Source organism: Cimex lectularius, unplaced genomic scaffold (genome assembly GCF_000648675.2).
Source record: "Cimex lectularius strain Harlan isolate CLEC.00 unplaced genomic scaffold, Clec_2.1 scaffold91, whole genome shotgun sequence".
Lineage (NCBI taxonomy): Eukaryota > Metazoa > Arthropoda > Insecta > Hemiptera > Cimicidae > Cimex > Cimex lectularius.
Window position 1 is genome coordinate 1,377,655 of NW_019394227.1, and position 27,939 is coordinate 1,405,593.

General features: G+C 32.6%; 5 protein-coding genes across 7 annotated transcripts; 3 read left to right on the forward strand and 2 right to left on the reverse strand.

Moving 5' to 3' along the window:
• Positions 1-2,287: 2,287 nt before the first annotated feature.
• On the forward strand, positions 2,288-12,361 carry LOC106673996 (lysosomal alpha-mannosidase-like). The gene is made up of 18 exons (XM_024230346.1): positions 2,288-2,419; positions 5,424-5,526; positions 5,597-5,678; positions 5,739-5,848; positions 5,907-5,982; positions 6,040-6,248; positions 6,306-6,442; positions 6,523-6,656; positions 6,718-6,937; positions 8,000-8,199; positions 8,296-8,489; positions 8,551-8,765; positions 8,825-9,035; positions 9,093-9,210; positions 9,270-9,540; positions 11,595-11,816; positions 11,871-12,020; positions 12,089-12,361. The coding sequence occupies exons 1-18, from the start codon at positions 2,354-2,356 to the stop codon at positions 12,317-12,319; spliced, it is 2,949 nt and encodes a 982-aa protein (XP_024086114.1). The 5' UTR covers positions 2,288-2,353; the 3' UTR covers positions 12,320-12,361.
• Positions 12,362-12,456: 95 nt separating this feature from the next.
• On the reverse strand, positions 12,457-13,816 carry LOC106674078. Of its 2 annotated transcripts, none has more exons than XM_014406529.2 (3): positions 13,643-13,816; positions 12,864-13,104; positions 12,457-12,809 (listed from the first exon to the last, which is right to left on the reverse strand). In XM_014406529.2, exons 2-3 carry the CDS (start codon positions 12,879-12,881, stop codon positions 12,480-12,482), a joined length of 348 nt encoding a protein of 115 aa, XP_014262015.1. In that variant the 5' UTR covers positions 12,882-13,104; positions 13,643-13,816; the 3' UTR covers positions 12,457-12,479. The 2 variants fall into 2 exon arrangements, with proteins under 2 accessions (XP_014262015.1, XP_014262016.1); XM_014406530.2 differs by having other exon boundaries at positions 12,864-13,044; positions 13,643-13,810.
• Positions 12,751-27,897, forward strand: LOC106674075 (peroxiredoxin-4). 2 transcript variants are annotated; one of them, XM_014406526.2, is made up of 6 exons: positions 12,751-12,823; positions 25,010-25,221; positions 25,958-26,075; positions 26,136-26,375; positions 27,541-27,706; positions 27,778-27,897. In XM_014406526.2, the coding sequence occupies exons 2-6, from the start codon at positions 25,050-25,052 to the stop codon at positions 27,859-27,861; spliced, it is 780 nt and encodes a 259-aa protein (XP_014262012.1). In that variant the 5' UTR covers positions 12,751-12,823; positions 25,010-25,049; the 3' UTR covers positions 27,862-27,897. The 2 variants fall into 2 exon arrangements, with proteins under 2 accessions (XP_014262012.1, XP_014262011.1); XM_014406525.1 differs by lacking the exon at positions 12,751-12,823 and adding an exon at positions 22,797-22,816.
• LOC106674074 lies at positions 13,524-16,306 on the forward strand. Its single transcript, XM_014406523.2, has 2 exons — positions 13,524-13,787; positions 15,414-16,306. The coding sequence occupies exons 1-2, from the start codon at positions 13,668-13,670 to the stop codon at positions 16,170-16,172; spliced, it is 879 nt and encodes a 292-aa protein (XP_014262009.1). The 5' UTR covers positions 13,524-13,667; the 3' UTR covers positions 16,173-16,306.
• LOC106674073 (stress response protein NST1-like) lies at positions 17,662-22,585 on the reverse strand. The gene is made up of 5 exons (XM_014406522.1): positions 22,309-22,585; positions 19,123-19,296; positions 18,317-18,947; positions 17,876-18,076; positions 17,662-17,822 (listed from the first exon to the last, which is right to left on the reverse strand). The coding sequence occupies exons 1-5, from the start codon at positions 22,406-22,408 to the stop codon at positions 17,684-17,686; spliced, it is 1,245 nt and encodes a 414-aa protein (XP_014262008.1). The 5' UTR covers positions 22,409-22,585; the 3' UTR covers positions 17,662-17,683.
• Positions 27,898-27,939: the final 42 nt, after the last annotated feature.

The following is a 27,939-nucleotide window of genomic DNA, read 5'->3' on the forward strand; positions in this document are numbered from 1 at the left end:
TTTGTACTGATTAATCCCATTTGCAAAAAAAAGTACTATTGTGCCCTTCCATTCGTTGTTATGCCAAAAGATGACTTTCAGTTAATTTTTTGCTTTGTTGATTTTATTTCATATTATTCTTGTTCTTGAACTTTTTTCAATGGTTCCATCAAGGCATTTGAGTGAGCATGACAGTGGAATAATATTATTAGAGAAAGGATAGAGACAGAGAGAAGTCACTAGGAGATTGAATGTAAATCACTCTATAATAGAAGGGTTCTTCGGCGCTTTAGAGAAACTGGACTTCACACTAGAAAGCTCGGGCTGGGTTGACTGGTCTAAATACCAGTAGCATTAGGGAAAATAAGAAATCTGATAATCAAGTCTGAAATGTTTCAATTTCCTCCAGGGCCGTACATAGAAGCCTCAATGAAAGTTACCACAGAGCGACACCCAGCTTGTGGACCCTTCATACCTCAACTCAGAATAAGTCCAGGCTTCATTATGCATCGAAATATGTGAATTGAACATTGGAAGACAAGAAGACTAATTTCTTTACAGATGAGGTGAGTGTTGGTCTTCAGATGGACGTAAATTCATTTTTTTCCCCAACCACCTTCCTTTATTTACTTTTGTACTGATTAATCCCATTTGCAAAAAAAAGTACTATTGTGCCCTTCCATTCGTTGTTATGCCAAAAGATGACTTTCAGTTAATTTTTTGCATTGTTGATTTTATTTCATATTATTCTTGTTCTTGAACTTTTTTCAATGGTTCCATCAAGGCATGGAAGGTTCTTTGCTGTACCTAAAGAAGACCCCATACCGGTGGACCATGGCCACTAAACTAATTCAAATGGGATGCAAGTTTAGGGGATTGTATTGTGCTTAACGTCTTCCTTCGACCTTGCCCTGAAATGGAAGACCCAAGGAAGAAGGGAAATTTTTTTCTTATTATTAATTTATCTAATCTAATAGGTCGCCCCCTTGCTGGTTAATCCTTTTGAATACACTTTCTAATAAATACAATATTTTAATAAATAAATAACAATTATGGGTATAAGGAGTAACCAACTCGGAATTAAAAGTTCATGGAAACGCTAAGATCTAACAAGTAACTTATCATAGGAAGAAAAGGAAGAAAAAAGAAAGTAAGAAAAAACTAATCAGGTACTTTATCCACTATAGCTCGGCTAACAGCTTGAGGACCTCAAACGTCCTCTTTTCTGTAACCAGTTCGTTGAGGGTCAGTGGCCAAGTGTGGCGGAAGAGGAGCTTTAATGGTTCCCTCACACTCTCAAGGAGGAAATTCATATGGAAATGCTCAGGAGAAAGGCATCCCAAGCTGTATGGTTCCTCAGGTGGCGTTCCATGGTGGGTTATTGATGTTCTGGGGTAGCATTTCCTTGAATGCCTGCACCGAATTGGTGTGTGAGGAAGATCTCTAACTCCACAGGGGTACAAGACATAATTGAAGATGTAGTGCCATTTTCCTTCAACATGAGAGATTCTTCCTAATGCAGGATAATGCCAGGCCTCATAGAGCACATATTGTTGAATGAAGTTGGAACTGAGTGCTTGATGCACTGAAGTCGAGATTTGAACCCAATATAACACATTTGGACTAACTTAACGAGTACCATGGCAAATTCCAGGTCCTAACACTGTAGAATTGTTGGAAATGGCTGTTCTTGTTGAATGGGAAAGAATTCCTCAGGATTTTACCAGAAATCTTTTCCAATGAATGCAAAGGCATTTAATGGACATGATTTTTGCCAAAGGTGGAAATATTCGGTGGACAAAAATAATTTTTTTACATTTTTGTTTTTGAATTTTTTTTTCTTTACTTAACAATTGTTTTTTAGAATAATAAAATATAAAAAATAGGTAATAAATATTTTCCTTTAAATGTATTATTTTTACAGCCTAACCTATTTTTGGTTTGTAAACTATGAATAAACCAAAATACATTCAAATTTAAGGGTTTGTGTTAATTTTACTCATCAGTGAATATGTATTAAACATAATAACAATAATAATATGTTTATAAATATTCAATAATTATTTTATGCAATAAAACAGTTTTATTTTATTTGAAACTGGTTTGTTTACTGGAACTCTATTAACATTAATTAACTTTCTATTTATACCAATATAAATACAAAAATAAATATTTCAAAGGATGTGGGATCTCTATGAAAAAATAAATGATAATCACAAATTGAAGATTTGAAGCTATCGCCAAAAGATAGTATTTGATTAGCTTGATTGATACTCACAGTAAGAGGGGAGAATCTGTTCAGAAGATAAATTTGAATAGACCGTACCGAAAGATCAGTTGGTATTGAACAAGACAAGTGACTGATTAATTTACAATGTCGCGGTTTATACTGCTGTATGCCTTTATGCCATTCGCTCTAGTCAAATCCTGTGGTTATGAGGTAATAAAATATTTTAAATTAGCATACACTGTATCATTTGTCTTCAAATTAGTCAAGTAAAACTGTGTTATGTTTGTGTGTGTATGTATTAAACATATTAATAATAATATGATTACAAATATTTAATCATTATTTTATTCAATAAAACCTTTGTCTTTGCATAAAAATTGTGTTTTGTTCATTATATATATTTGAGGCCAAATTATTGAAATTTCTTTTTAATAGAATGTAAACTCATTTAAATTGTAAATATTAAAAACATTTGATCCCAAACTAATAACATAATTCAATCAATTTAATATTTATTATTATTGCTCTAATTGTTACTTATTGCTTGATGTGTCCAACATAATTGAAGGGTGTCATTCTTGGCTCCATATAAGGAGCGTGTAGGAATTCACAGACTTGTGCTTGAGTAGCAAGTATTTCAGTCCTCTGTTCCAATTTTTGCCAAAAACAGGGCTTTTTAATTTTTTATAGTTCTTTATAAATATTGCGCTTCTTTGTATGTTGAGAGTGAATGTATTTATTAGTGTGAATATGCAGTGTGAGAGATTTGATGGCAAAATATTGAGTACTTGATAGACCCTCAATTAAATTATGGATAGTCGACCCTAAGTGAATGTTATGTGAATAGGAAAAAATGCATTTAAGAAAGAGTGAGAGTGTGAGTGGGTTTAGGTTTAAAAACTGCATATGTTGAAGACTTCACAGGCAGAATTGGCCATCTACTTTTTGAATTAGGTGACCAAAAAAGGCCTTCGTGGCCAGAATTGGTCAAAAGTGCAAATCGGTTCTCATATCTACATGCTTTTTATATGGAGCAATAACGTTCTTTTTAAGTAAACAATTGTTTAGGACAAATCAAGAAATCTTTTGCTACATAATGACACGTGTGCTTTGGCCCAAAATTAAGCATCTTTCAAAGTAGTGTGTTAATGTTTCATATTGAGGTAGTCAAGTGGTTAGGGCGTCCAATTCTTATTTTCCTGGCTTAGCGGTTGGTCCTAGGTTAGAATCCCAACATAGCCATGGATTTTTAATTGCAAATAATATGGAGAAAGTATTGTAAAATGAATTGACCCCTTATCCATGTCAACCAATGGATAGTTAAATATGTACTTAATTTACTTTACTTTTGCATATTGTAATTCTACAAACAAAAAGAAATATTCATATTTGCTTAGTGGTCATAATTGACCATTTCAATTAATATTTTTATCTAGGTTTTTAGTTGAGATGAAAAATTAGTGTCACGAGCGATTACCACTTGAGTTGAAGTCACGACAGCACATGACACTAATATTTCATCTCAACCAAAAACCTTAGATATTGGAAAAAGAAATCTCTTTGTTCTTTTTTATTTAGAGTTAATGTAGGCCTGGGGTGCCCTTAAATTATTAGCATGGCCTAATGGCATCATAACACCACTATAGTTTACAAAGTTTTTTTAAAAATTTTCTATGTTAAATTAATTATTTTGTATTATTTTTTGGACATAATTAATTCAAGCACTATTGGGCGTATTTTGCTTTTTTTTTCTAAACCGACCTTTTATTGGCAGATAAATTTAGAAAATAATGTTTGTAACACAGGTAACTGTAGTAGAGGGAAGTTGTTACTTTTTTTGTTTTTCCATTGATGAAATGTTGAACTTTAAAAACCAAGTTTATTGCTGATGCATTTCAAATCCAAATCAGCATTGCCTTATCAAGACAAGTGTGCTTGAAAATTCTGTCAGCTCTATTGTCATAGCGATATTTGTCATATCTGTGATTTATTCATTATTCATTGCAAATTATTCTTGTATTGTTTCTTATGATGTTTTAGAAAGCAAAAATTGAAATACTCTTATATTTTTTCTCTTATGAAAAAACAAAATTCACATTTATCTAAGGTCATAGAAAATTTGATTTAAAAATGTGATTTCAGCATGGAAAAAAAACCCTTGCCTATTTTCATTACTTGACGACTTGCTATGTAATCTGTACTGTTTTCAAAATGATTAGTGTTCACAAGTTCAATTCATATTGTAAAATTTTAATAACTAATTAAATTGTGAAACATTGTGTGATGTATTTTTTTTTCTTTTTTATGAGGGTTCGCGGGTTCACAACAGCAGAGGTCATATCAACCCTCAGGGTGCTGGTGTTTTATTACGTTTTATATATATTTTTATTTAAAGCTTGATCATCGATCATTAGGCATACTTATCTATTTTTGTTTAGTGTCAGACATGTTTCAGTATTTTGCCGTGATCAATGCCTTGCCTTTGGTTTGTTCTTGTCTATTAATATTGTAATCTCATTTCAAACAATTAATAATTAAGATACACAAAATGCAACTTTTTTCTATAAATCTCAAATTAAAACTTCAAATTTTTACAATTGCAACTTTATGTTTTATATTTTACAAACAGTCCTAAACATAAATTACTCATAGTGCTAGAGTAATCATAAAATTACAATTTAAACTTAAACCTTAACTAGGTTTAAATTTAAACAGTAATGAATCATATTTGAAGAGTTCTTGAATGTGAAGAAGCTGCCATTGAACACAGCAACATAAATCATTCTCTTCAGCAATAAAAAGTTAAAGAAAATTTAAAGAAAACTTCACCAAGGTCCTAAAAGTTATCATAGCTTTATTTGACAAGCCTGACTTTGCTTTGTTAAAAAATTATTCTTTACTGGATCCAGGGCAAGCAGGAGTAAACAGGAATGAAGAAGCAGAAATCTTAAAAATTCTGCAAGGGGATTGGGTAAGTGATGGGTGATAATACATAGAGCAAATAAATAAAAAAATGATTAAAACCAGGACTAATAATAAAAGTCTTTGATGAATCAAGGCTCACTCTTGTGCTATAGATATTAGGTACAGAACAAGGGAATAACTCTCAAAGGGCGCAGTATGCCAAATTTTCCTGTATTTAAATCTACAAATTTCAAATTTTCAGATAATATTTAACATTTTTCAATGAAATTTGGTACCTATTGAATTTCAGAACTGTCCAAAAGCGAGTCCAACCTTGATAAACCTCCATTTTGTCCCTCATACTCATGATGATGTTGGCTGGCTAAAAACTCCTGATCAATATTATTACGGAGGTATCTGTTAATTTTTTTCTTCACATTTTTGCCTTTTCAATTTTTCTTTTATACTACATTCATGTTCCAGTAAAAAACAATATTCAAGATGCAGGAGTGCAGTACATTTTAGACACTGTAGTTCAGGAATTATTGCACGACAGTAATAAAAGGTGTAAATAATAATAAACAAAGAAAATTTACACTCTACAATTTTTATTCTGACGTTTTAGATTTATTTATGTAGAGACTGCTTTCTTTTGGGATTGGTGGCAAGAACAGCATGATGCGTTAAGACATAAAGTGAAAAGATTGGTTAATAATGGCCAACTTGAATTTATAGGTATCAAAAGTTATTATTTAATAACTGTGATAAAATTATTATAATTTGATGCTGTTAGGTGGCGCTTGGTCGATGAATGATGAAGCAGCAACACATTACCACTCAATCATCGATCAGTTCACTTGGGGCTTCAGGTAATATTTTCATATTTTATTAAATATTTTACAAAAACTTTTTTGTTTTGTTTTAAGACGATTGAATGAAACTTTTGGGATATGTGGAAGACCAAGAGTTGGCTGGCAGATTGACCCGTTTGGACATTCTCGAGAAAATGCTGCAATTATGGCTAAGCTCGGGTTTGATGGACTTTTCCTCGGTCGTATTGACTGGCAGGACAAAACTTACAGGAAGGCTAATAAAACGATGGAAATGGTTTGGAAAACATCGCAAAATGATGACAGTATGGTCTACTAATTAACTATCAAATTGACAAAATTTAATTTGATTTTACTTGTAGCTGACGCAACGAATCTTTTTACTGCTGTTCTTTACAACACTTACAGTGCTCCACCAGGGTTTTGCTTTGATGTGAACTGTCATGACGAACCTATCATTGATAATGTGAAATCTCCAGAATATAATGTTGAAAGAAAAGTAAGACTATCTAAAATTTCTAAAAAAATGGATATGAAAAAACTTAATATTAGAAAACTCTATATATACTGTTCTTTTAGATTTCTACCTTTTTGGACTTAATGAAAGAATACAGCAAGTCATATGCAACAAATAACATTCTTATCACCATGGGTGATGATTTTATGTATATGAATGCACATATGTACTATAAAAATATGGACAAACTAATCAAGTAACACCAATTCATATTATCTAAGAATGTTTTGAAATATTTAATTATGGAAAATTTTAAGGCATATTAATGAGTTACAAGGTTCAGGATCCCCATTCAAGGCTTTTTATTCAACACCATCTTGCTACTTGAAAAGTGTCAATGAAGCCAAAGTGCACCTGCCGATAAAATATGACGACTTTTTCCCATACTCGAGCGATCCGAATGCTTTTTGGACAGGGTATTTTACATCGAGGCCGACAATTAAAGGCTTCGAACGTTTAGGAAATAATTTCTTACAGGTATGCATGCTATTAAAAAAGATTTACCAATAAATAAAATAACTCGTTAAAATTAATTGAACGGTCATTGTTAATATTTTCTGGTTGAATCTGTGGTCATCCATGGCTGAATCTTTAGCAGTTTTTTACCCCTAGCCTCTGCAAGATCTTGGCTTCGTTGTTAATTTTTCTAGTCATCTCTGTCTCTGTCTCTCTCTCTGTCTCTCTCTCTCTCTCTCTCTCTCTCTCTCTCTCTCTCTCTCTCTCTCTCTCCTTATCTTCTCACTCCCAACATCCTTATTTATTTGCCTTCATCTTCTGGCCATTTTTCCTTAGATTACCAACTTTTCTTTTTCCATTTTTTTTTTCATGGTTTAAGAATGTGTTTTATCAATTCCAGTCTCTGTTCTCTTATTTCTGTCAGTATGTTGAAGATTCATAAATACTTACGGCTTATAATTATTTATTTAAATTCACTAATTTCGTGGTCCGCTTGACCAATTAAATCATTACAATTAATTAAGGTTTTTTTTTAGTTGAGATGAAAAAAGTTAATGGCACGAGCGGGATTCGAACCCACGATCTTCGGCTCAAGTGGTAGAACAGCGGCGTATCTAGCCGAAGATCGTGGGTTCGNGATGATGAAACCTAGCATCTTCATAGATTTATTTTTTATTGAAGAAATATGTTCTTTAAACTTGAGCTTTTGATAAAAAAAAACACCAAGAATTATATCTTATTTTTCAAATCCCATTTATCAAGTACATGTAACTACTATGTTAGCAAGGTCCTCTTTCATTTCCATGTTCCATTCATTAAGAGTTCATGTTATCCTGTAGATTGTTCAAATCAGTACCATAGAGAACTTGTGGAGCTGATTAATTTCTAATTTTTCTATGAAAGGTCTAACAGTTTTCAATTATTATTATTTTTATTTACATAATATTTCTATTTGAGCGAATTTCCTTCCAGCTACCACCTCCACTAAATGGTTTTTTAATCAATGAAGTATAGGATTTTGTTTTGTTTGTTTTTATACCAGCTTAGTATTTTCTTTTTTTTAAATTACATTTCAAATTGTAGGTGTGCAAACAATTGTTTTCCTTGTCCCAACTTAAATATCAAATGATTAACAAACTGACATCTTTGAGAGAAGCGATGGGTGTAATGCAGCATCATGATGCTGTGACAGGTACTGAGAAGCAACATGTTGCTTCTGAATATGCAAGAATCTTGACAAAAGGTATTCAAGATTGTGAAGAAATTACTAAAAAAGGATTAGGGTAATTGAAATGAGTTATCCTTTAATTACATTATAAAATGATTAAAAATGGTAATATTGTTTTTATGACTAAATGTGATATATGGTTTGATTTTAGAAAATTGATGAACCCTGATGAAAAAGTGAAATTAGAGATGTGCCTTCAATTAAATATTAGCTCGTGTGCTGTTTCTGAAATAGAAGATTCTTTTGTCGTTACACTTTACAATCCCCTGAGCCGCTTTGTGAACCATTTGGTCCGCCTTCCTATAACTAATCCTAAGGAAAAATACTCAGTCAAATGCCCGATGGGTAGGTTTGTCAAATTTGCTCCGGAGTTTAAAATTTTACTCATTTTTAATTTTTAATTTAGGGAAAGAACAAGACACACAGATTGTACCGATTCCAACTTCTGTTACTGAAATTCCAGGCCGTAATAGCCAGGCAGTAGCTGAATTGGTTTTCCTCGCAAAAGGTGTACCTCCGTTAGGATTTAAATCTTTCTATGTGATGAAAAATTCAGATGCAACAACATTCAACTCTCACGTTTTCCACCACAGCAGGCAGTCAATTGAAATTGGCTACGATGTATGACATAAAAAACTCTTAATAGGATGATAAAACATAAAAAAATATTTAAATTTCAGAACTTAAAAGTAATACTGAATTCAAAAGGAAATTTGAAGGGAGTAAGGAAGGACAATGTTCTTCATTCGATCAGTAATAATTTTGGCTACTACATAGGTGCTGTTGGAAACAATGAAGTTGTTCAAAATCGGTCGTCGGGGGCGTACATTTTTAGACCAGAGAGCAAGTTGATTCCTATTGCAATAAAACCAATCACTAAAATTGTAAAAGGTATATAAACTGTCAAATTCAATTAATATAACAGTAAATAATTGGTGCGGTTTTCAGGACCAATCGTTTCTGAAATCCATCAAAAACAATCAGACTGGGTGAGCCAGATTATAAGGGTCATCAAAGGTTCTGACCATGTTGAGTTTCAATGGCTTGTCGGACCAATACCAATAGAGTAAACTGTCATATTATACAACATCCCTTTTTAACACTAATAAAATTTTCTAATTTTAGCGATGATAAAGGAAAAGAAATAATCAGCATGTACCAATCTGAGATCCAAAATGGTGGACAATTTTACACAGATTCAAATGGAAGGGAATCTCTTCTACGTACGTTGAACCATAGAAATACATGGCCGGTGATCCTTGAGGAGCCAATAGCTGGCAACTATTATCCAGTGACTACAAGGATATCCGTACAAGATCAAAATCAATACATGAGCGTAATAACTGACAGATCAGAAGGTGGTTCAAGCCTGAAGGATGGACTGATCGAACTTATGGTGAATTTTTTAAAATCATTCAACTTGACATGACTTTTAACCATTGAGGTTGTTTTTCTTTTTAACATTAATGTACACCTGCATCAATTTATGTAATAAGCAGTTTGGTTACATGTGCATGTTATGTGTGAGTATGAACCACCCATCAGTGACCAACAATGGCGGCCTCTTCCACATGACATCAACTCGATGGTCTTAGGCAATTGGTCACGAGACTAGTGGCACTTCAACCTCCTAGAAGAGATAGTAGGGAGGGTAAAAGTGGAAAGGTCACAGAACTGGCTAGGTCAGTAACAAAAGGAATTAGGAGGTCTGAGAGGAGAATGTTGTCACTAGCAAAGAAAATATCAATGATCATGCAAACGATTTTTGACTGGAGGGATTGGATCCTGTTAAGGTTCGATTTTTTAGCTGTTCTGTACATTTCCAGTCTTTAAGAACATGCAATAGCTAGGAGAGCTTTTTTCCTTTTCTTTTTAATAATTTTTTTTAGTGAATAGGAAGTCTTGAATGGAGGTCTAAAAGTTTTTTTGTATTGTACCTGTAGTTCAATTTTGCTATTTTAAGTCACATATTAATGTCAATCTTTTGTCTAAGTGCCATCCCTAATATTTGGCTCAATCTGCTGAAGTGAAATTTGATTCAGATAGACGGGTTACTTTGCATTTGAGGGTAAAGAGCAATTATAATTTTTCATTTGTGAAACCATGTTTCTAAGATATGATGATTGAGGTGTCAAACTGCTAAAGTAAGATTGAGATTGGAGAGAGAATTGCTGTCATCAGCAAAGGTAAGGGTGGAAAGGATTCGGGGAAGTCTGCCATGTATATGCTAAACAGTAATGGACCTTGGATGCTCCCTTGTGAAACACTAAATAGGATAGAATGGATCGGCAAGGTTGAGGTTCAGTAGGTAACATGGAAGAAGACGGGGTACGAGTCTACCCAGGCATTTAACCCCTCGAGTCTTGGTCGCCCACCCTGCATAATATATAATATGGAAGAAGGATTTTAGGACTAGAGTAAGTACTAGAAAAGAAGTATTTAAGTTTTAGCAATAGACACTGGAGTCAGATGTTTGTAGGGATGTTGCAATGTCAACAGCATGATGACTTTGGTAGATGATGGAGTCATAATTACAGAAATTGTTGTCAGGATTAATATTGGTTATAGGATTTCTTGCAGGCACGATAGGAGAAGCTTCTCAAGTACAAATATAAGGGTGAGTGTGTTAGGGGAATTTGTCATGTACAAGCTGAAAAGTAATGAACTTAAGATGCTCCCTTGAGGAATACCAGAAAGAATAGAATGGATCAGAGAGGTTGAGGTTCAGTAGGTAACATGGAAGGATTTTAGATAGTATCCATAGAGATAGTAAGTACTAGAAATGAAGCATTTAAGTTTCAGCAATGATCCTGTTATCAGACATCTCAACGGTTGTGATGTCTACAAGATGAATTTGGTAGATGATAGGGTAGTAATTACAGAAATTCGTAATTAGAAATAATGTTACTTGTGGATAGGGTTTCTTGCAGGTGGGATAGCAGTACTGTATATTTGAAAAGTAACGGAACTAGGATGCGCCCTTGAGGAACACCTGAGGCTGTAAAGTCTTTACCTGTTGGGATTTGGGATTTGAACCTTGAACAGCACGGCAAATATGAGTCTTCTAACCACTCAGCCACCCAATCACTTTTTATAACGTAGATTAATCAAATAAATTTAAACATTCTGTTAAGGTTTTAAGATAAAGAAAAATGGGGGTCTATAGATTCTTGGAACTGTAGGTTCTTGAAAATTGTACAGCCAGGTCTGTGAGAGAATTATATTTTATTTACTGAACATTTTTAACTCTTTTTACATGAGCCCTCTTCAGTGTACATTTCATATGTACATACCTTGGACATCCCTTCAATAATAAAATTACTGAACCTATCTCGACCTGCCTATTTTCATGGTTGACAAAACAGCATGAATAAGCAAAACCAGGGTTTTCTGAGATGATTGTGCTAAAGGAATTTGTGTTTCTCTTTTTGATAATATTGCTAATTTTAGGTTCATAGAAGATTGCTTCATGATGATGCTTTTGGAGTAGGTGAGGCTCTTAATGAAACGGCCTTTGGTGAAGGTCTCGTTGCAAGGGGAACACACATTTTAATGCTTGAGAACAACGCAAAAGCCAGAATGCTGGTTCAAGAAAAGGTTCTCAACAGTTGGCTATTTTTTACACCAACCAAAATGAATTTTGAAACTTGGCAGGCGGCATATAAAATGGAGGTGAATATTGAAATTGTTAAAATTAAATAATGGTTTAATGTTATGTCCTCTCAGTATTCAGGCTTGGAATCGGCATTACCTGATAATGTTCAAATTCTTACATTGGAACCTTGGACTGCTACAACACATATCCTAAGGCTTGAGCATATTATCGAGAAAAATGACGACCCTGAACTTAGCAAACAAGCTACTGTTAATCTGAATGTAAATATTTTTAATCTTGTTTATATTAGAGAAAACTTTAATTTTGTTTTAAATTTTTGATTTTGTAGAAATTATTTAGCAACTTTGTCGTGACAAAAGCAGAGGAGATGATGCTTGGCGCGAACTTAAAAGTTGTGGAGTCTCAGAGACTTCAATGGTTAACAGACTTGAAATTACAAAAGACCCAAGAACTGTCGAAAGATTTCAACATCGTCTTGGATCCAATGCAAATCAAAACTTTCATTATTGAAATGCATCCCAAGGTTCATTTTGATCCTAATCACATTCGTTCTATGTAATGAAGAAAACAAATAAATAAACAATAATTTTATTTCATGAAAGAATATTTTAACATCAGCGTTTTAACACAATAGTAAAAAAGATTATATATTTCTCATAAAAATTGTATACAAGTATAAAAAAATAAATAAATATATTTTATTACAAATACACTTTATGTTATACATCTTTTTTAGCTTTGTCTATTTTTCTGTTCCTTGAAATTCTGTTTATTTCTGGATAAGGTACAGGGTAGTATTGACCTGAATGTTGGTAATAGTACTGATAGTAATACGGATCGTAGAAGAAGTGCTGTTGTTGTTGTTGCAGCGCAAACTCAGCTTGTTCGGCCTGAATGAGTTGCTGCTGGATCTGCTGCTCTCTGCGGTTGTTCAATTTTTCCTGCTGCTTGTGCTTGTAGACAAAAAGTGGACGAAAAACCACCTGCCCGTTTACATGGTTTTCTCGGAACGAAGCGAAAAATCCGACCGAGATGAAGGCTAAAATCATCTAAATATTTTTTGGTAAGATTAAATAAAATAAATATAAATTGAATAGACTTACCATTAAATAAGAAGACATTTAAGTTTTAATATATAAATTTTCTTTAAACTTAGTTGGTTAATATTGTTAAAATTTAAAAGCAAAACAGACTGCTTGTTGTGTTTAGATGATTTGCGTCCAAGTACTTCCTCCTGTCTGAACGCTTTTCAAACAATCTGTTTGAAACCTTGTACTGAGTTCACTGTCAATTATGAGCAGTTAGCACAACGTACACAAACAGGACAAATAACTAATTCAGTTTCTAGAACACAGATTAACATATTACTATTAATCGTAAGGCATAGTACGCAACAGATTTTAGACTGGGCTGGCCCTCGTGACATAAGAAGCTTTAATAAGGAAATTTTACAATAAAAATTATTATAACTTGACCTGGGGTCATTAGCATCTGAAGTTAGTATTTCCTTCCTAACAAGTATATTTTTGTGGTCTGTCCTAAATAAAGTTTTTCCGTGAAACAAGGGGTTAATTATAAAACGTTTAGTACTTAAGGTAGAATATTACTAGCTATTTATAGAAACGGCTAAATTTAGTTTGTGAATATATTAAACAATAAGGTTGAAAATAATTGAAACGTTGTGATACCATGGAATAGTGATATTTTTCTGTCAGTTTTATATATTTTACATGATAAATATGGCTAATTAATTTAATCTTGGAAAAAATCATGGCTTGTATTTTCAAAATAAAATCTCTCGAAAATTCCTGAATGTAATAAAAATAAACATGTGGATAAATTCATGAGCTTTAAAAAAAGGGCATGATTGAACGTTGAATACCTAAATTGTCTGTTGCACTCAAGTCATGTTAACAGAGAGTAGAAAACGTCCAAGCCAAAATATTTATGATGGAGATGCATTTAAGAACTTGGATCTCGATAAAGACTACCAAATGTTTTACAAAATGGAATTCAATGAGGAGGAAGTAAGCTGTTTTTAATAGTTAATAAAGACTGTTAATTTCAATGATTAAACAACTGACGGATTTTTGAACTGAGGCAAATTCATCATGTGGTGGCACATGTGTTTGATTTAGAAAAAAATTTGTAGAAAGAATTTATAATAATGCACTTTTTTTATATCCAAGGATTAAGAGATTTAATAACAAACTGAATCTAATTGGACTAGAATGAATATTTCTATATTGTTTACAGTTTTAGGGCCTTTTCTTCTTTGATCTGTTCTTTTTCTTCTCGCATTTTATTCATCCTTATTCATTTTTTGTAACAATGCATCCAAGTTTTTCACAGAAAAGAGGACTTACGTGTTAAGGTAACTGACTCTTATTTCACCAGTTTCTCACTAGCATTGCTCAGGAGCTCATCTGCTTCAGAGTATTCAATATTCATTAGGACAATTGGGAAAAAAAACCTTCATTCACGCTAATAAATTACTTCTACACACCAGATTGCCCCAAAGTACTCAATATTTCTTGGGGTAATTGAGGAATGGGCTCCAATTGCGGAAGAACGCCCTACATTCATGCTAATAAATGAGATTCATGCACCAGACTTTATTTAAAATTGCCTCAGAGTACTTGTTATTTCTTAGAATTGTTGGAAAAGAAGCCCCTACATTCACGCTAATAAATCATATTCACACATCAGGCTTTATTCACAATTTCTCTGAGTTTCTGTTATTTCTTGGGGTATGGGAAAGAAGCCTCTCCATTCACACTAATAAATTACATTCCACCCTTCCTCAGAGTACTCGATATTCCTTATTGACTTTAATTTCACACAAATAAATTTTGTTCACTCAGTACATTGATAGAAATATAACATTTTCATTCAAGCCAATAAATTCTGACATACAATTATCTCATTCATTTGTACCTTGGTACTTGATATTCCTCGAGGATCAAAGTGTCTGACCCTTCTATTCTTGCTAATAAATATATTCCTTTGGAGTGATGGAGTGTTGAATTTTTTTCTTTGCAAAATCAATTTTTTATTATGTGCTCTCAGGGATGTTTTTTTTTTTTTACGATTTACAGGTGTGAATCGTACCCAGTCCCACTAATGTAGTACAATTGTCAATAAAAAGTGTTTCTATATGAAGCCACGATTTGATTACAATTCGAATAAAATGGGGAGTCGAAATGAGAAGTTTGTGGCATGGGTGATCAAAGTCACGGTAGCTCAAGTGGTAGAGCAGCAGTGTATTTAGCTGAAAGTCGTGGGTTCGAATCCCTCCTGTGACACAGATTTTTCATATAAATTATAAATGATGGGGTGAGTGTGAAGTTCAATCCTTTTCCAAAAAAAGATGGTTCCTACTCACATTAAGTAATGTCCCCTAACCATCCCTAACCAGATTTTTCATTTACAAAAATTGTGTATAATTAATTGAGTATTTATATAGTTAAGCATAAGCTGATAAAATAATTAAAAAGTTAGTATTTCTAGAAATTTTAATAACTGTAATGTTGAATTTTGTTTCTAAGTAATACTTAACAAAACTGAAGCTTATAAAGATTTTACGATTTATAAAATAAGCAAAAATGTTTTTCTGTTTATTTATTGGTGATAAGGGTGTTAACTTTTTTCAGGATGATCAAATAGCTAGTCAAATAGAGAAATGTTTATTTTGGGTAGCTAAGAAAAAAAACCTGGGCATTGAACCGTCAATATGCATAGAAAAAAGCAAAAATGGTATTGCAACACCTGTGCTAAAGCTTTTTAAACCTGTGGAACTTGGAAAGACTTCAAACTTCCCAATTCCAAGTATTTCATGTATAAAAGACTTATTGTGGAAGCTGCGTCTTGAATGGCAATACAAGAATCCGTCCAACTTTAAAGGAAAATGGCTTCTTGGTCTACCGAACGCTCCTGAAGTTTATCCTAAATCCCCTGTACCGATTTATATACCATTTGACATTGCATGCACTGCAAACGGCTGCTCTGAACTTTGCTTTGCGGATTTAAAAAGGGAAGAGATAATACGCTGTCCCAAGCAAAACCGTTGCATAGTCAGTGCGTTGGAAAACTTGAAAAAGGACAGAAAACACACAAACCAAACTTCTGTCAAGAAAGACAAATCAGTTTCGACAAATGAAACTTTTCTCAAGACGAAAATCAAATCTCAAGAAATACCTGCTGAAGAAGTGGTCAAATGCAAATACGAAGGAAGTGAGCAGTCAATAGAAGAAGTCAGACTGTTTAAAAAGTCAAACCCAAATGACAAGCTCAGTTTTGTCACATTACCAAGATTGAGCATATTCCCAGTTGAAAATGGTATATCACATACTCCAAAAATTAAAGCCAAAAGGTTTTATAAGAAAAAAAACAAATCACTTAAGAAACTATAGTTTAACAAGCTATTGAAAAGAATTTGACAATCATAGACTCTTTGACCTCTAAATTATTTCTCTGTTAAAAACCACCAGTAAATAAAAATTCTCCAATAAATATTTTGCAATTTAAATGTACTTCTGTTTTAAATGTATTAAATTGCTTTTATGTATATACAGTCACTCTTGATACTCTCAAAACATGATAATTTGAATTTATTGATGATACTGTCTCAGCAGGTCACTTGGGTAAATCAACCAAATTTTGTATATTTGATACACTCGGTAATACAAAATATTTTTCATGACAAAGGAAAAAGATTTTTTGTGTAATATTCCTCTAAATTTTCACGTATTGTTTACTTCCTTATGGCCTAAAGTTTCTTTGAATTTTCTCATTTTTGTTATATTCAGCGGTCAGTGTTTTGTAAATGCGTTTTGGCACTGGTCACTTTGGACAATTATTTAGACAAAGGATGCCACGCCACATAGAAACAAAAACCCCTCCATAAATTGTTTTAATAATGTTCAATTTTTCAGTTGATTTAGTTCCACTTTTTCATTATTTTTATGATATTTTATGTATACACAATAAGTTGTAAAAATACATGTTAACCTAATCATTTGAGTTGATTGGTAAAAAAAATTGTCTTTTCCTAAATTCCTCAAATTCATCCAAACAGGTATCTAACACTAAAAACTTCAACAACATACTGTTCATAAACACACATAAAAAAAGAAGCCTATTGTGGAAAAGACAATTTATTAATACTATACTACATATACTAATATTATTAACACTTACATAATTAGAAATTATTATGGACACTATCAAAAAGCTAATCATTTTATTTTCTTTCCTATTGATAATTTGAACATCTTGATATTTTAAATTATTTTTGCGGTCCCTTGGGTTTTGCATTATCAAGAGTAGACTATATTGGCAAATATTCTGCAATATTAGAAAATAAAAAGAAGAAACCGAAGGAATTAAGTGGGAACACAGATTACACAGAAGAAGGTTCATTTTGAACAAGATTTTGATGCCAATCACAGTAAATTTAACAAAACCACTTTGGGAAAAACAAAATATCCCATTTGCTTTAAACTTATTGGAAGTACACAGATAAAAATAGTATATATTCTTGTTTTTGTAGGTCTCTTTGTTCAAATTGAATTGAGTACATCTCTCAATTGCATTTTCTTCAGCCTGGAGTTACTATTGTATTTCCCCTTGGGTTCTGTTTTTTCCAGGACCAAACATTTCTACCCTCCCCCTATCTTTTTGATTTCTAGAGCACAAATTCATATGTATCATAATATTTGGTATTAAAAAAAATCTCCAGCAAAACTTTTATTTCATAAAATCTTATGACTTAAAACATAGCAAAAATCAAATCTTTTAGTAACAAAATTAGCACCTTATGTTATAACAACCAAAAATTGCCATTGTGATATCGTGTTAACAATGTATTTTTGTGTTATGAATTTATTACACAAGCAAAAGTACTTTGACCAAAAAATTGTTTTTATTCAACACACAACCCTAAGTAAATTCGATACGTCTTTTGTTCGTGAGGTTTGGCATGTTTGAAGAATTCCTCCAGAGAATAGCAGGTGTGCTCTTTTTTTGACAGGACCTTCTTCCGGAGTACACCCATTTTATCTCTGAAAAGGGGTGAATTGTCACAGACGAAAACAAATTGTCAAATTAGACTTACAAGTGTGAGGTAGGAGCAGGGAGAGTTTTAAAATAATAACTGTTTTGCTGTCTCTTCCGGGCGTATTTGAGAGCAGCTTCCTTTTTCTTTTTGACTAGCCAGGATGCAAACATTTGGTCATTTTCTTTTTGTCGCCTTTTCTCCTCTATATATCTTTCTTCACGCTCCTTTCTTAACAACTTACTCATTTCTATTTTTTTCCTGTAATGTTTGAATAAAATCAATGTCAACCTTACATTTTCTTAGACAAAATAACTAAAATTCATACACTAATCACCCTCACTTTTAGCCCACTTACCTTTTTTATGTACATTACAATTTTGAAAATAAATAGGGTTTTATATAAAATAAATATTGTTTGGAAATTTTTAATTTTGAGCAGATTAAATGTTATTTGTTCCCTTACCCCAATTATTAACTATTTTATTAATTTGTGCTTACTTTTTTCTTTCAATTAGTTGCTCAGCACTTAGGCCATACTCTGACCTTAGTCCATTGTATGATGGAAGTTTAGATGCCTGAGGTGAACTGTAAACCTCACTAAGACAAAGCCTTTTCGCCGAAACACTTTTAGGTCTTGCTTCATTTTTAGTTTCTTGTTTCTTTTCAACCTTTTCAACGGAATTTTGTTCTTCTTTGACACTTTTGATCTTCTCTTTTACTTCATTAATGTCAGTTATAGGCATCGGTTCATTAATTTCTTCCTTCACATCCAACAGACATTTTGTTGACATTTCACTACAAAGATTTTTAACTTCTGACTGCATGCCTTCTTCGAGGATGGGTTCTTTGAGTTCTTCAGTGACAAGATCATCAGGCTGCTCAGTTTCGACGATCTCATGAACTATTTCTTCTTCATTAATGACTGAGGCGGTTTCATGTTCTTTACTACATCTGTCCCACCTGAAACCAGTTTCATCAAACACTTCTTCTCCTTCATCACTCATTGGCCCTTCATCATTATCCTCACTAAAACCAGTTGGTACTGTTACTAATAAAATTTTATTCTGACCTTGTCGCATGGGAGTGGGACTATTTTGATTTTGTTGGAATCCTTTGGAACTTCGAGGCTCTAAAACAAAAATACTATTAATCTATTAGTCATTTAATTCATTTATCAAAGATAATTTCAAAAAGCATTGTGAATTGATTATTTGTGACTGTAAAAGTGCGTAAATTTTAAATTTGTGCCCTTCGTGGTCTTTCGTGCTATGATTGCCCTCTGTTTCTAATTGCTTGACGTTTACCAGATGAATAATCTTCGCTGTACAATATTACTTTTTCATTAAATCGGACTTTCCCAGGCTTTTGGGGTGGCATTTTTATTTGTTTCAACTGGGTATTCGCTTCTCTTATTCTTTGTGTCTTGTCGTATGGGTTAGGAGAAGCCATCAACACTGAACCCGAAGGGCTTAACTTTACTGTAATAAAAAATAAAATAAATAAATACTTTATCGTTTGAATAAATATATTACAAAGGGGATACATGTGTTAGTAAATTCACAAAAAGGAATACATTTTATTTACTCTGAAAACACAAACCAATGATCTTTTCATGTAAAAATTGCTTAATTTAGGGTTGAAGTAAATAAAAACAATCCTTTTAGGTATAAACATATAATTTATGATTGTTACAATATTTAAAAAACACTTTTTTTTAATTTTTTATAATTTAAAATTTTTTCTTTTTGCTAAGTAAACAATAGAGTCAATCGACTTGCAGGTCAATACACAATATTACTCAGCCTTAGCCTTGTCTTAAATATTCTGTAATAATATTGATTAATAATAATAATGGTCTATTTTTTCATTTACAAATTTTTACACCTAGAAATGTACTTTAGTCCATCAGCCAAGTTGATTAACATTGATCTTTCGGATTTCGCAAAGAATTACAACATAACAGAAAAAAAATATAAAAAATACTATAAATGAAGCTACATATTACAAAAATGCTTTAAACATTAAATTTTTCTATTGAGTGGACTCGCACTACTCTTTTGCATTACATGAGAGTTATAGCATCAAAAAAAACACTATAATACAGTGCATATATAAATTTTCCCAACCATTTTCTGACCTAGTGACATTATAATTAAGAAGAACTTTCCTCTGAGTTTCATAATTGTCTGGATTTTATGCAATAAATGTCATTTATATAAGTCTTTCTGCTTCTAAATTTAATTACTTGTATAAACTATGAAACCTAAGCTTATTTAATTGGTAAGCTATTATTAAATTTGGAAGAGACTTAAGTCATTAATCTCTCTGTAATTATTGTACCATTCATTTTCAGACTTTTGTATCATTATTTTATAATTATCAATAAGCCAAGAAATTTTTTAAACCAATAATTTTTTTTAAAATACACCAGCTAAAATTTTGGTAGGCAAATTTGTAGCATTTAGAGGACTTTTTGAATATACTTACAGTGTAAATTAAAATTGAATACAAACAATCAATTTACACCCATTTTCTGTTATACAATATAATTTGGTGAATTGGTTTAATCTTGAATAATATTTGAAGGGATAATACCAATAGAAAAATCACATTAAAATGCTTCGTTTACAAAATTTTTAAACTTTTTAGATTTTGAATACAAATAACAAACCAAGAAGAGTCAGTCTTCGGTAATGTATAATACATGAATAAAATTTTAATGAAAAACACCAGTAGAAAAGTTGCATATCAATAAAAACACTTCGAGTGAGTAGAAATACTTTGATTGAATATATAAAAAATATATTTTGCATTGTATAATTTCACTTTTCCACATCCAAAATGTAACTGTTATATGTAAACAATGTTTGTAAATCCCAGGCCCTGAAGATGATCTCAATAAAGATCGAAACGTTGGCACGATAATGAAAATGTTTTTCTGAAACCTACATCACACCAGACCGCATCTCACGATTTCTAAATAAATATAAACAATTCTAAAACTTTGAACCCATAGAGCACAGTTTAACAACATTTTGTCAGATCTGACAACAAATTACCAGAAACAACCTCTTCCTAACCATCAATCCATTCTTAATACTGCTACTAATGCTGCTGTCAAACAAACAGGGCAAATGCCTATCTTGTCCTTTCCACAGATATTGCTTCTGCAATGCTGGCAAGGAGAAATTGCTTTTCTGTCCTCTTTCCAGGAGAAAAAAATCATAACTAACAAATTTCAAAGCAGAACTGTTTTGATCAGTGATGGTTTCATTTTTCTTTCATAGCAACAGACTTTGTCAATTACAGTCTATTTTTTGGAAAGGGTTTGGACATCCTTTCTTCCATATTGGTGGGTGTTACGAGTGTGACATTTTTTCAAAAATGTTAAATGATATTTGTTGGGGTTAGTCACACAACCTTTCATTCAAATGAAATTTACAAATTATATAAGCATTCAAAGCAGTTGTGACAGATATTACAAAAAAATACTCCATGGCTCAGCAATTCATTTTTCTAGAGACTTTTTTTGTATGAGTGTCAAAAATTGGTCAAATGGTAAAATTGGAATGATTTCTGCCTTCTGGTTGATGTCATCAACTACACCAGTAAATTCACCAACTGGCTGGAAGGGTAATAGGACCCCTCTCCTCACCAGAATTCACTCGGGTAGTACAGAAATAGGGGCAGTGGATGTCAGACTTTGAAAATTCTTAAGGCGATGAACAAGTAATTTGATCATTGCTGATCATTTTGGTCTGCTTCTACTCATGGGTTGGTCTGCTAGACATTTGATATGTGTTGTGTGAAACACAGAAGATGGAAAAATCCCTAAAAGCATCTTGACAGACCATTCAGTGAGAATAGGCAGATGATCGGTAATGACCCAATTACAAATTTTATTTAAATGTAATTAAATCTATAAATACTACCTACATGTAAATACAATTTAATACTTTTTATAACATTTTATACAATGCCTATCATTGTGGTTCCACCCATTAATCTTCCTTCAAACATCAATAGTTCAATTCAAAGCCCATTGTCATGTATTGTTGCACACTTTAATGGTTTCTTGAACAAATTAGGAAAATAGTTTCTTCAACAAAAAACAATGATAAACTATACATTGAATGTGTATAGTTACATCATCAATAGTTTACTAATAAGTAACAAAAATGGCAAGTTTTAAGTATGGCTGTTATATTATGAAATAAAACTTTTCACTCAGTGTCTTGTATCAAGGAAAAATATTTGTAAACAGTAGATTTAAAAATGCACATTCTACTTCTGAGCAGCAAATGATAAAAAATATAATGATCAGTACTAATGGATCTTTAGACCTAGACATACTATTAAAAAAATTATTCTGTTATACACTTTGTAAATTTTTTGTTCTGTTTCAACTCAACCGAATAAAACTAAAATTATGGCAATCACACAATGAACAATGAGATTTTAAGAAGGAAAAACTTTACACAGTGACTCACTTTCTACATCCTCCTCGTCATCCTCTTCATCTTGGTATGCAGACCTGTTCCTGGGGCTTCCCTGGAAGCTCCTTCTGGGATCAATGTATCTCCGATGCATGCTTGCTTCTGATTGCTACTATTAAGTCCTCAAGATTGCATAATTTTGAACTCACACTCCACCACACATGCTTTAGTCAGGAACTATGAAAACTCTAAACTGTTGGCTGGTCGCCCTAGCAACCCTGACTTATAAGGAGTTATCCAACATAACATAGATTTAAAAATAAATTTCACACATGGGAAACATATTTTTATTTTTAAAGTTTTATAAATAAAGTTTAAAAATTATATCTTGGTTTTGTTTTGAGAGTTTATTTAAATTTGTAGATATTGGATCAAACTATTTTATTCTGCATACGTAACATTTTTGTGTGTTGTGATTGTTTATTTGTGCTTGTGTGGGTGTGGATTTTTAGTTTCAGCTAGTCAGCTTGCGTTTGCATGTTTTTTTGTCTATCTATATGTGGTATGTTTGTTTCAATATTGTGACTATTTTTGTAAGTCTGTTAGTGTGTTTTTATTTACTAGTTTTGTGCTTATTGTGGGTAGCTTTGTAACACAATTTTGCCCTTTTTATAATGTGTGCTTTTGCATATCAACCATTCCTCAATCTGCTGTTTTGAGTTGCAAAGGTAGTTTAAAAAATTATATTTTTTTTCAGAACTGTTCCATCAGTTTTTATTTCTTGATAGCTTTCAGGCCAGCCCACAGGGAGTAAGGTTACATTTTAAAAGCTATCAAGAAGTAAAGAACTGGTGTAACTGCTCAGAAAAATAAATTAATGATTAAATAAACATGCAGAATGCACTTTTATTTTATTTATTTTCATTTTTTTTACTTTTACCAGTCAGATACAATTATTTTTAGCTTGAGAGTGAAACAAAAATGTTTTACCTTAGTTTTAACTTGTTTACCAAAATTATTAAAAATTTTCAAAAGTAGTAAAACCCAAATGCAAATATATTTAATAAACCATAAAAGAAAATCACAAACAATTTTAAAATAAACCATTAAAAAAATCCAGCAAATAAATGATAAAATCACAGCAAAATAAATACACAAAACCTAATGAACAAATGGAAACAACAAAAAATTATATGAAGAAAGACCAAAACAAACAGATAAACACAGGCAAAATTAAACAACAAACAGAATTTTTAATATTGATACAAAATGCCTTTTCATTGTTTTATTTTATTGTAAATAACTTTTCAATATGTCTACTAAGAAGTAAGGTAATATGAGAATAATGGTTAAGAAAAGATGGATTCTATAAAATCACATACACATTATAAAACAAAAACTTAAATAAAAATATTAAAAATTATAAACAAAACACTCATACAAATTAAAACAGGCAAAATAAAACACACACACACACACACGTCATATCATGATAGATGATGAGGGAGAGGGGGAAAGGAGTTGTTTTAAAAATAATTTATTTACAGCATGCACTACTTTACGTATTACATTTTGATGCACAAATTAAAACAATGTAACAATATAGAAGCATAAATTCACACTTAACCTAAACAGGTTTGGGATTAATGATAAACAAAAGAAAAATTGTTTCAATAATAAATCATTACAGTTTACCAAAATCTATCAAATTCGTTCTCCCGCACTATGTAGCTTTTCTGTGGAGGATGCTTTTCAAGCACAATTAAAAAAAAAAATCAAATATTGTGCATGTGAATGTTATATGGTCCCACTTCTGGTATGTTGCACCATCACACAGGGTTCTGAACCTTCCAGAATGTTAAAAAAAATGAAGGTTCACTCTATTCCTTCCATGGCCTGAGAGAGCTTGGGTTATTTTATATATTATTATGTCGACGCTGCTCCTTGACCTGGAGATGGTGGGAAAGAAAGCCTTTGTGTGCTGTCCCACAGCAGACCAAGGTTTCTTCCATCTCCCCAAGTGGGAGGGAGTGAGAGTGAGATGCCTGTGACCCAGCCATCAACCTAGACATGTATGAACAATTTGGTCTGGAGGTTTACACTGATGAACATGTAGGCCACACATTGGGCATTTTCCTGGGGAATGTGCAGATTATAGAACAGGGAAGCTTTCAAATAGATCGATAGCTAGCCTAGCTATACAAAAAAATAAGAATTATTACTAACAATGAATTAAAATAATCACCATTCACTGCTGAATACCAAAATACATCCCAGAATAGAAGAGGTGGGTTGCACCATATCATCATGGGGCAGTCAGAAGAAAACTGACTAGATGGTTAAGGATGCTTCCTAAATTGAGGACTTGCCATTTGTATATCCAAAGGTTCCTCTACTGCTGTTAAGTTCCAACACAGCATGGCTAAATAGTAAGAAATACAAAGTAACTCAATCCAGGGATGAAAAGCTGTTCTTTCCTTCAATCTCCTGTTGGTTATGGATGATGTAGCTGGACTGCAGGTTGGCATAACTTCTGAGAGGACACATGAATATATAGAATGAAAAGGAAACAAAGTTAAAAAAGATTGTATTTATACTAATGGTTAGAATGCAAATTAGAATTTGCACTGGATTATTTGAAAAAAAGGGGGAAAGAGGTTGAATTGCAACCTTCGTTCATCGTTGAACGAATCAACTGCAATGTCACAGAGCCTGTTGGCTCCAAAGTTTGTTTATCTAACTTTTTTTGTAACAGTTGTAGATATTTCTCGTCCACGTTCGCATCACAAGTGAGGATGATACGTGGCAGCCGGGTGCATATCGGCCTTTTGGCCAGTATTTTCTTAATAAACGGAGTTTTATGCTCTGTCGAAGAGGCCTGCCATTCGTTCGCCGGCGGCAGCGTCTACCCTCACACATCGGGGGTCGAGACTGTTGACCACAAACTACAGCATTCAAAAGCTGTCAGTAAGTCCTTTTTCCAGCCTTTAAGTCTGACATTTTTTAACGTTTTTCTTACATAAACACTGAAAATACAGGGAAAACCGATAATAAACACTAGATAATTTTTAACTTTTTATCATTCAATTATTCATTGAATCAAGGTGGTCGAATTAAAAAACAAATCTAGTTCTTACTCACAGGTCCGGGTCATTGAAAACAACTAACTGTGAGACTGTTGACCACAAACTACAGCATTCAAAAGCTGTCAGTAAGTCCCATTTTCCAGCCTTTAAGTTTGGTTTTTTTAAACGTTTTTCTTACATAAACACTGAGAAAACAGGTAAAACCGATAATAAAAATACTAGATAAAACAAATCTAGTTCCTACTCACAGGTCCGGGTCATTGAAAACAACTGTGAGACTGTTGACCACAAACTACAGCATTCAAAAGCTGTCAGTAAGTCCCATTTTCCAGCCTTTAAGTCTGGGATTTGTTTAAACGTTTTTCATACATTAACAGAAAAAACAGGGAAAAAAGGCAATAAACACTAGATAATTTTTAACGTTTTTTGAATCAAGGTGGTTTAATTTTTTTAAAATTTAGTTTCTAATCACAGTTACTTGTTTTCAACAATCTAGATTTCAGGCTTATAGTTTATCATGTGCAAAATGATGACTATTTTTATATGATTTTATATGTTTAAGGATGGTTAGGAAAAGGTTTATTAATTTTTTTAATTTCTAAACAAATTTTATGTAGTTTCAAAGCAAGCTCCTTATTGGGAAAGTATTGCTGTCGTCAATGGTGAGATGACCGAGCTGAAATTGACCGACTACAGAGGGAAATACTTGGTTTTGTTTTTCTACCCGCTCGATTTGTATGTTTCACTTTTACAAATTTTCATTTTGACTTTTTTATTAACCTTTTTGGTTTCCAGCACATTTGTATGCCCCACGGAGATTCTAGCGTTCAACGACAGGATCCAGGAATTCCGCGATTTGAATACCGAGGTTGTCGGGTGCAGTGTCGACTCACAGTTTACTCACCTCGCCTGGATGAACACACCAAGGAAAGAAGGTGGGCTGGGCCCTTTGAATATACCTCTACTTTCAGATCTAACGCACAAAATTTCCAAGGATTATGGAGTCTACTTGGACGACGTGGGACATGCTCTGAGGTAATTTGAATTTATAATTACCCACTCTTTAAACTGTCACAACAAATGCATAATAATAACAACAGACTGCCGAATCTCCTTTATTTAAGATTTAAAAAAATCCTGCATTGGGCAACCCCTTAATTTTAGAAATTTCATTCAAAATTCACCTAGGGGTTGACCAAGGTTGGTGGGTCATGGATTTAGACCAAACTTTTTTTGGTGATTCCACACTCCAAAATGTTGGACATGTATCCACTACTTCTTGTAGGTATATAGGAATAGGTTCTGATTTGACCAAAAACATTTTTGGTTGAAGTTCTACGGGTTTTTTTTTTAATTTTCATTTCATTTCGCCTTTCTACTTGCTCAAATCATCTGTGTGAATACATCATTTTACGGCATTTTTTATCTAGATTGCAATAAAAAAACAAAAAAGTAGTAAAAGCTATCAAACTTTATCAATTACCAAAAAAATTCAAAAACCAAATAATATCTGTAAAATTTTTTTTCAATTTTTGAAAAATTGTTATTGGAATATCTGATTAAAATTAAAATGGCTGTAATTCAAAAACAGCTGAAAGAATTTTAATGTCAAACAGACCTTTTGAAAGAAGAGGAACGTAGATTTTTACCGACATATGCACTATTAAAATATTTCTATAAGAAAATACACAAAATAGAAAAAAAAAATTGTCAGAAGTTTATCTCGTTTTTTTAAAATTGTAAATAATAGTCCAATTTTAATGTTTGACACAGTTATAAAATGCACTTGACAATTTCTTTAAAACAAATGAAAATTGGTCCACTAACTTTTAAGAAATTGGTATTATAGCTTTTGCACTAGGAATGTCAGCCAGTTATAGCATTAAAAATGCTTAGATACCAACTTTAATGGGATTCAGTGTAAATTAATTTTTTGACTGATAATTTCGACGACCTAGGTGAAATAAGAACAATAAAAAGCAGAAAATTTCAACTTATTTAAAAAAAAATTTTTTTGGTGAAACCAGGGCCTCTTCACAAAAGTGGCATATACATGTCCAATATTTTAAAGTGTAGAATCACTAAAAAAAGTTTGATCCAAATCTGCAACCCACCAACCTGGTTGTCCCCGTGCTAGATAAAGAGAACCTATGTGGCTTCTGGTCGAGTGGTCCGTGTAATAACATAATTTTATTTTCAGAGGGTTATTCATTATTGATCATAAAGGAGTTCTTAGGCAAATCACGATGAATGATTTGCACGTGGGACGAAGTGTCGACGAGACGCTGAGGTTGGTCCAAGCATTCCAGTACACCGATAAACATGGTGAGGTCTGCCCTGCAGGGTGGAAACCTGGCCAAGATACTGTAAGTTTAAACTTAAAAACTTAAAAAAGTTATTTTTATTTGATTGGACTGTTATTATGTTTTTCTCTCAGATAATTCCAGATCCAGTTAAGAAGAAGCAATTTTTCGCTAAGCAGGATTTGAAACAGAAGAAGAAAACGGCAAAAAAGAATTAGCTCATAACTGATAATGTTTAAACATTCCCCCCCCCCTTGAAAAAAAACATCACTTTTGCATTTAATTATGATAAGACT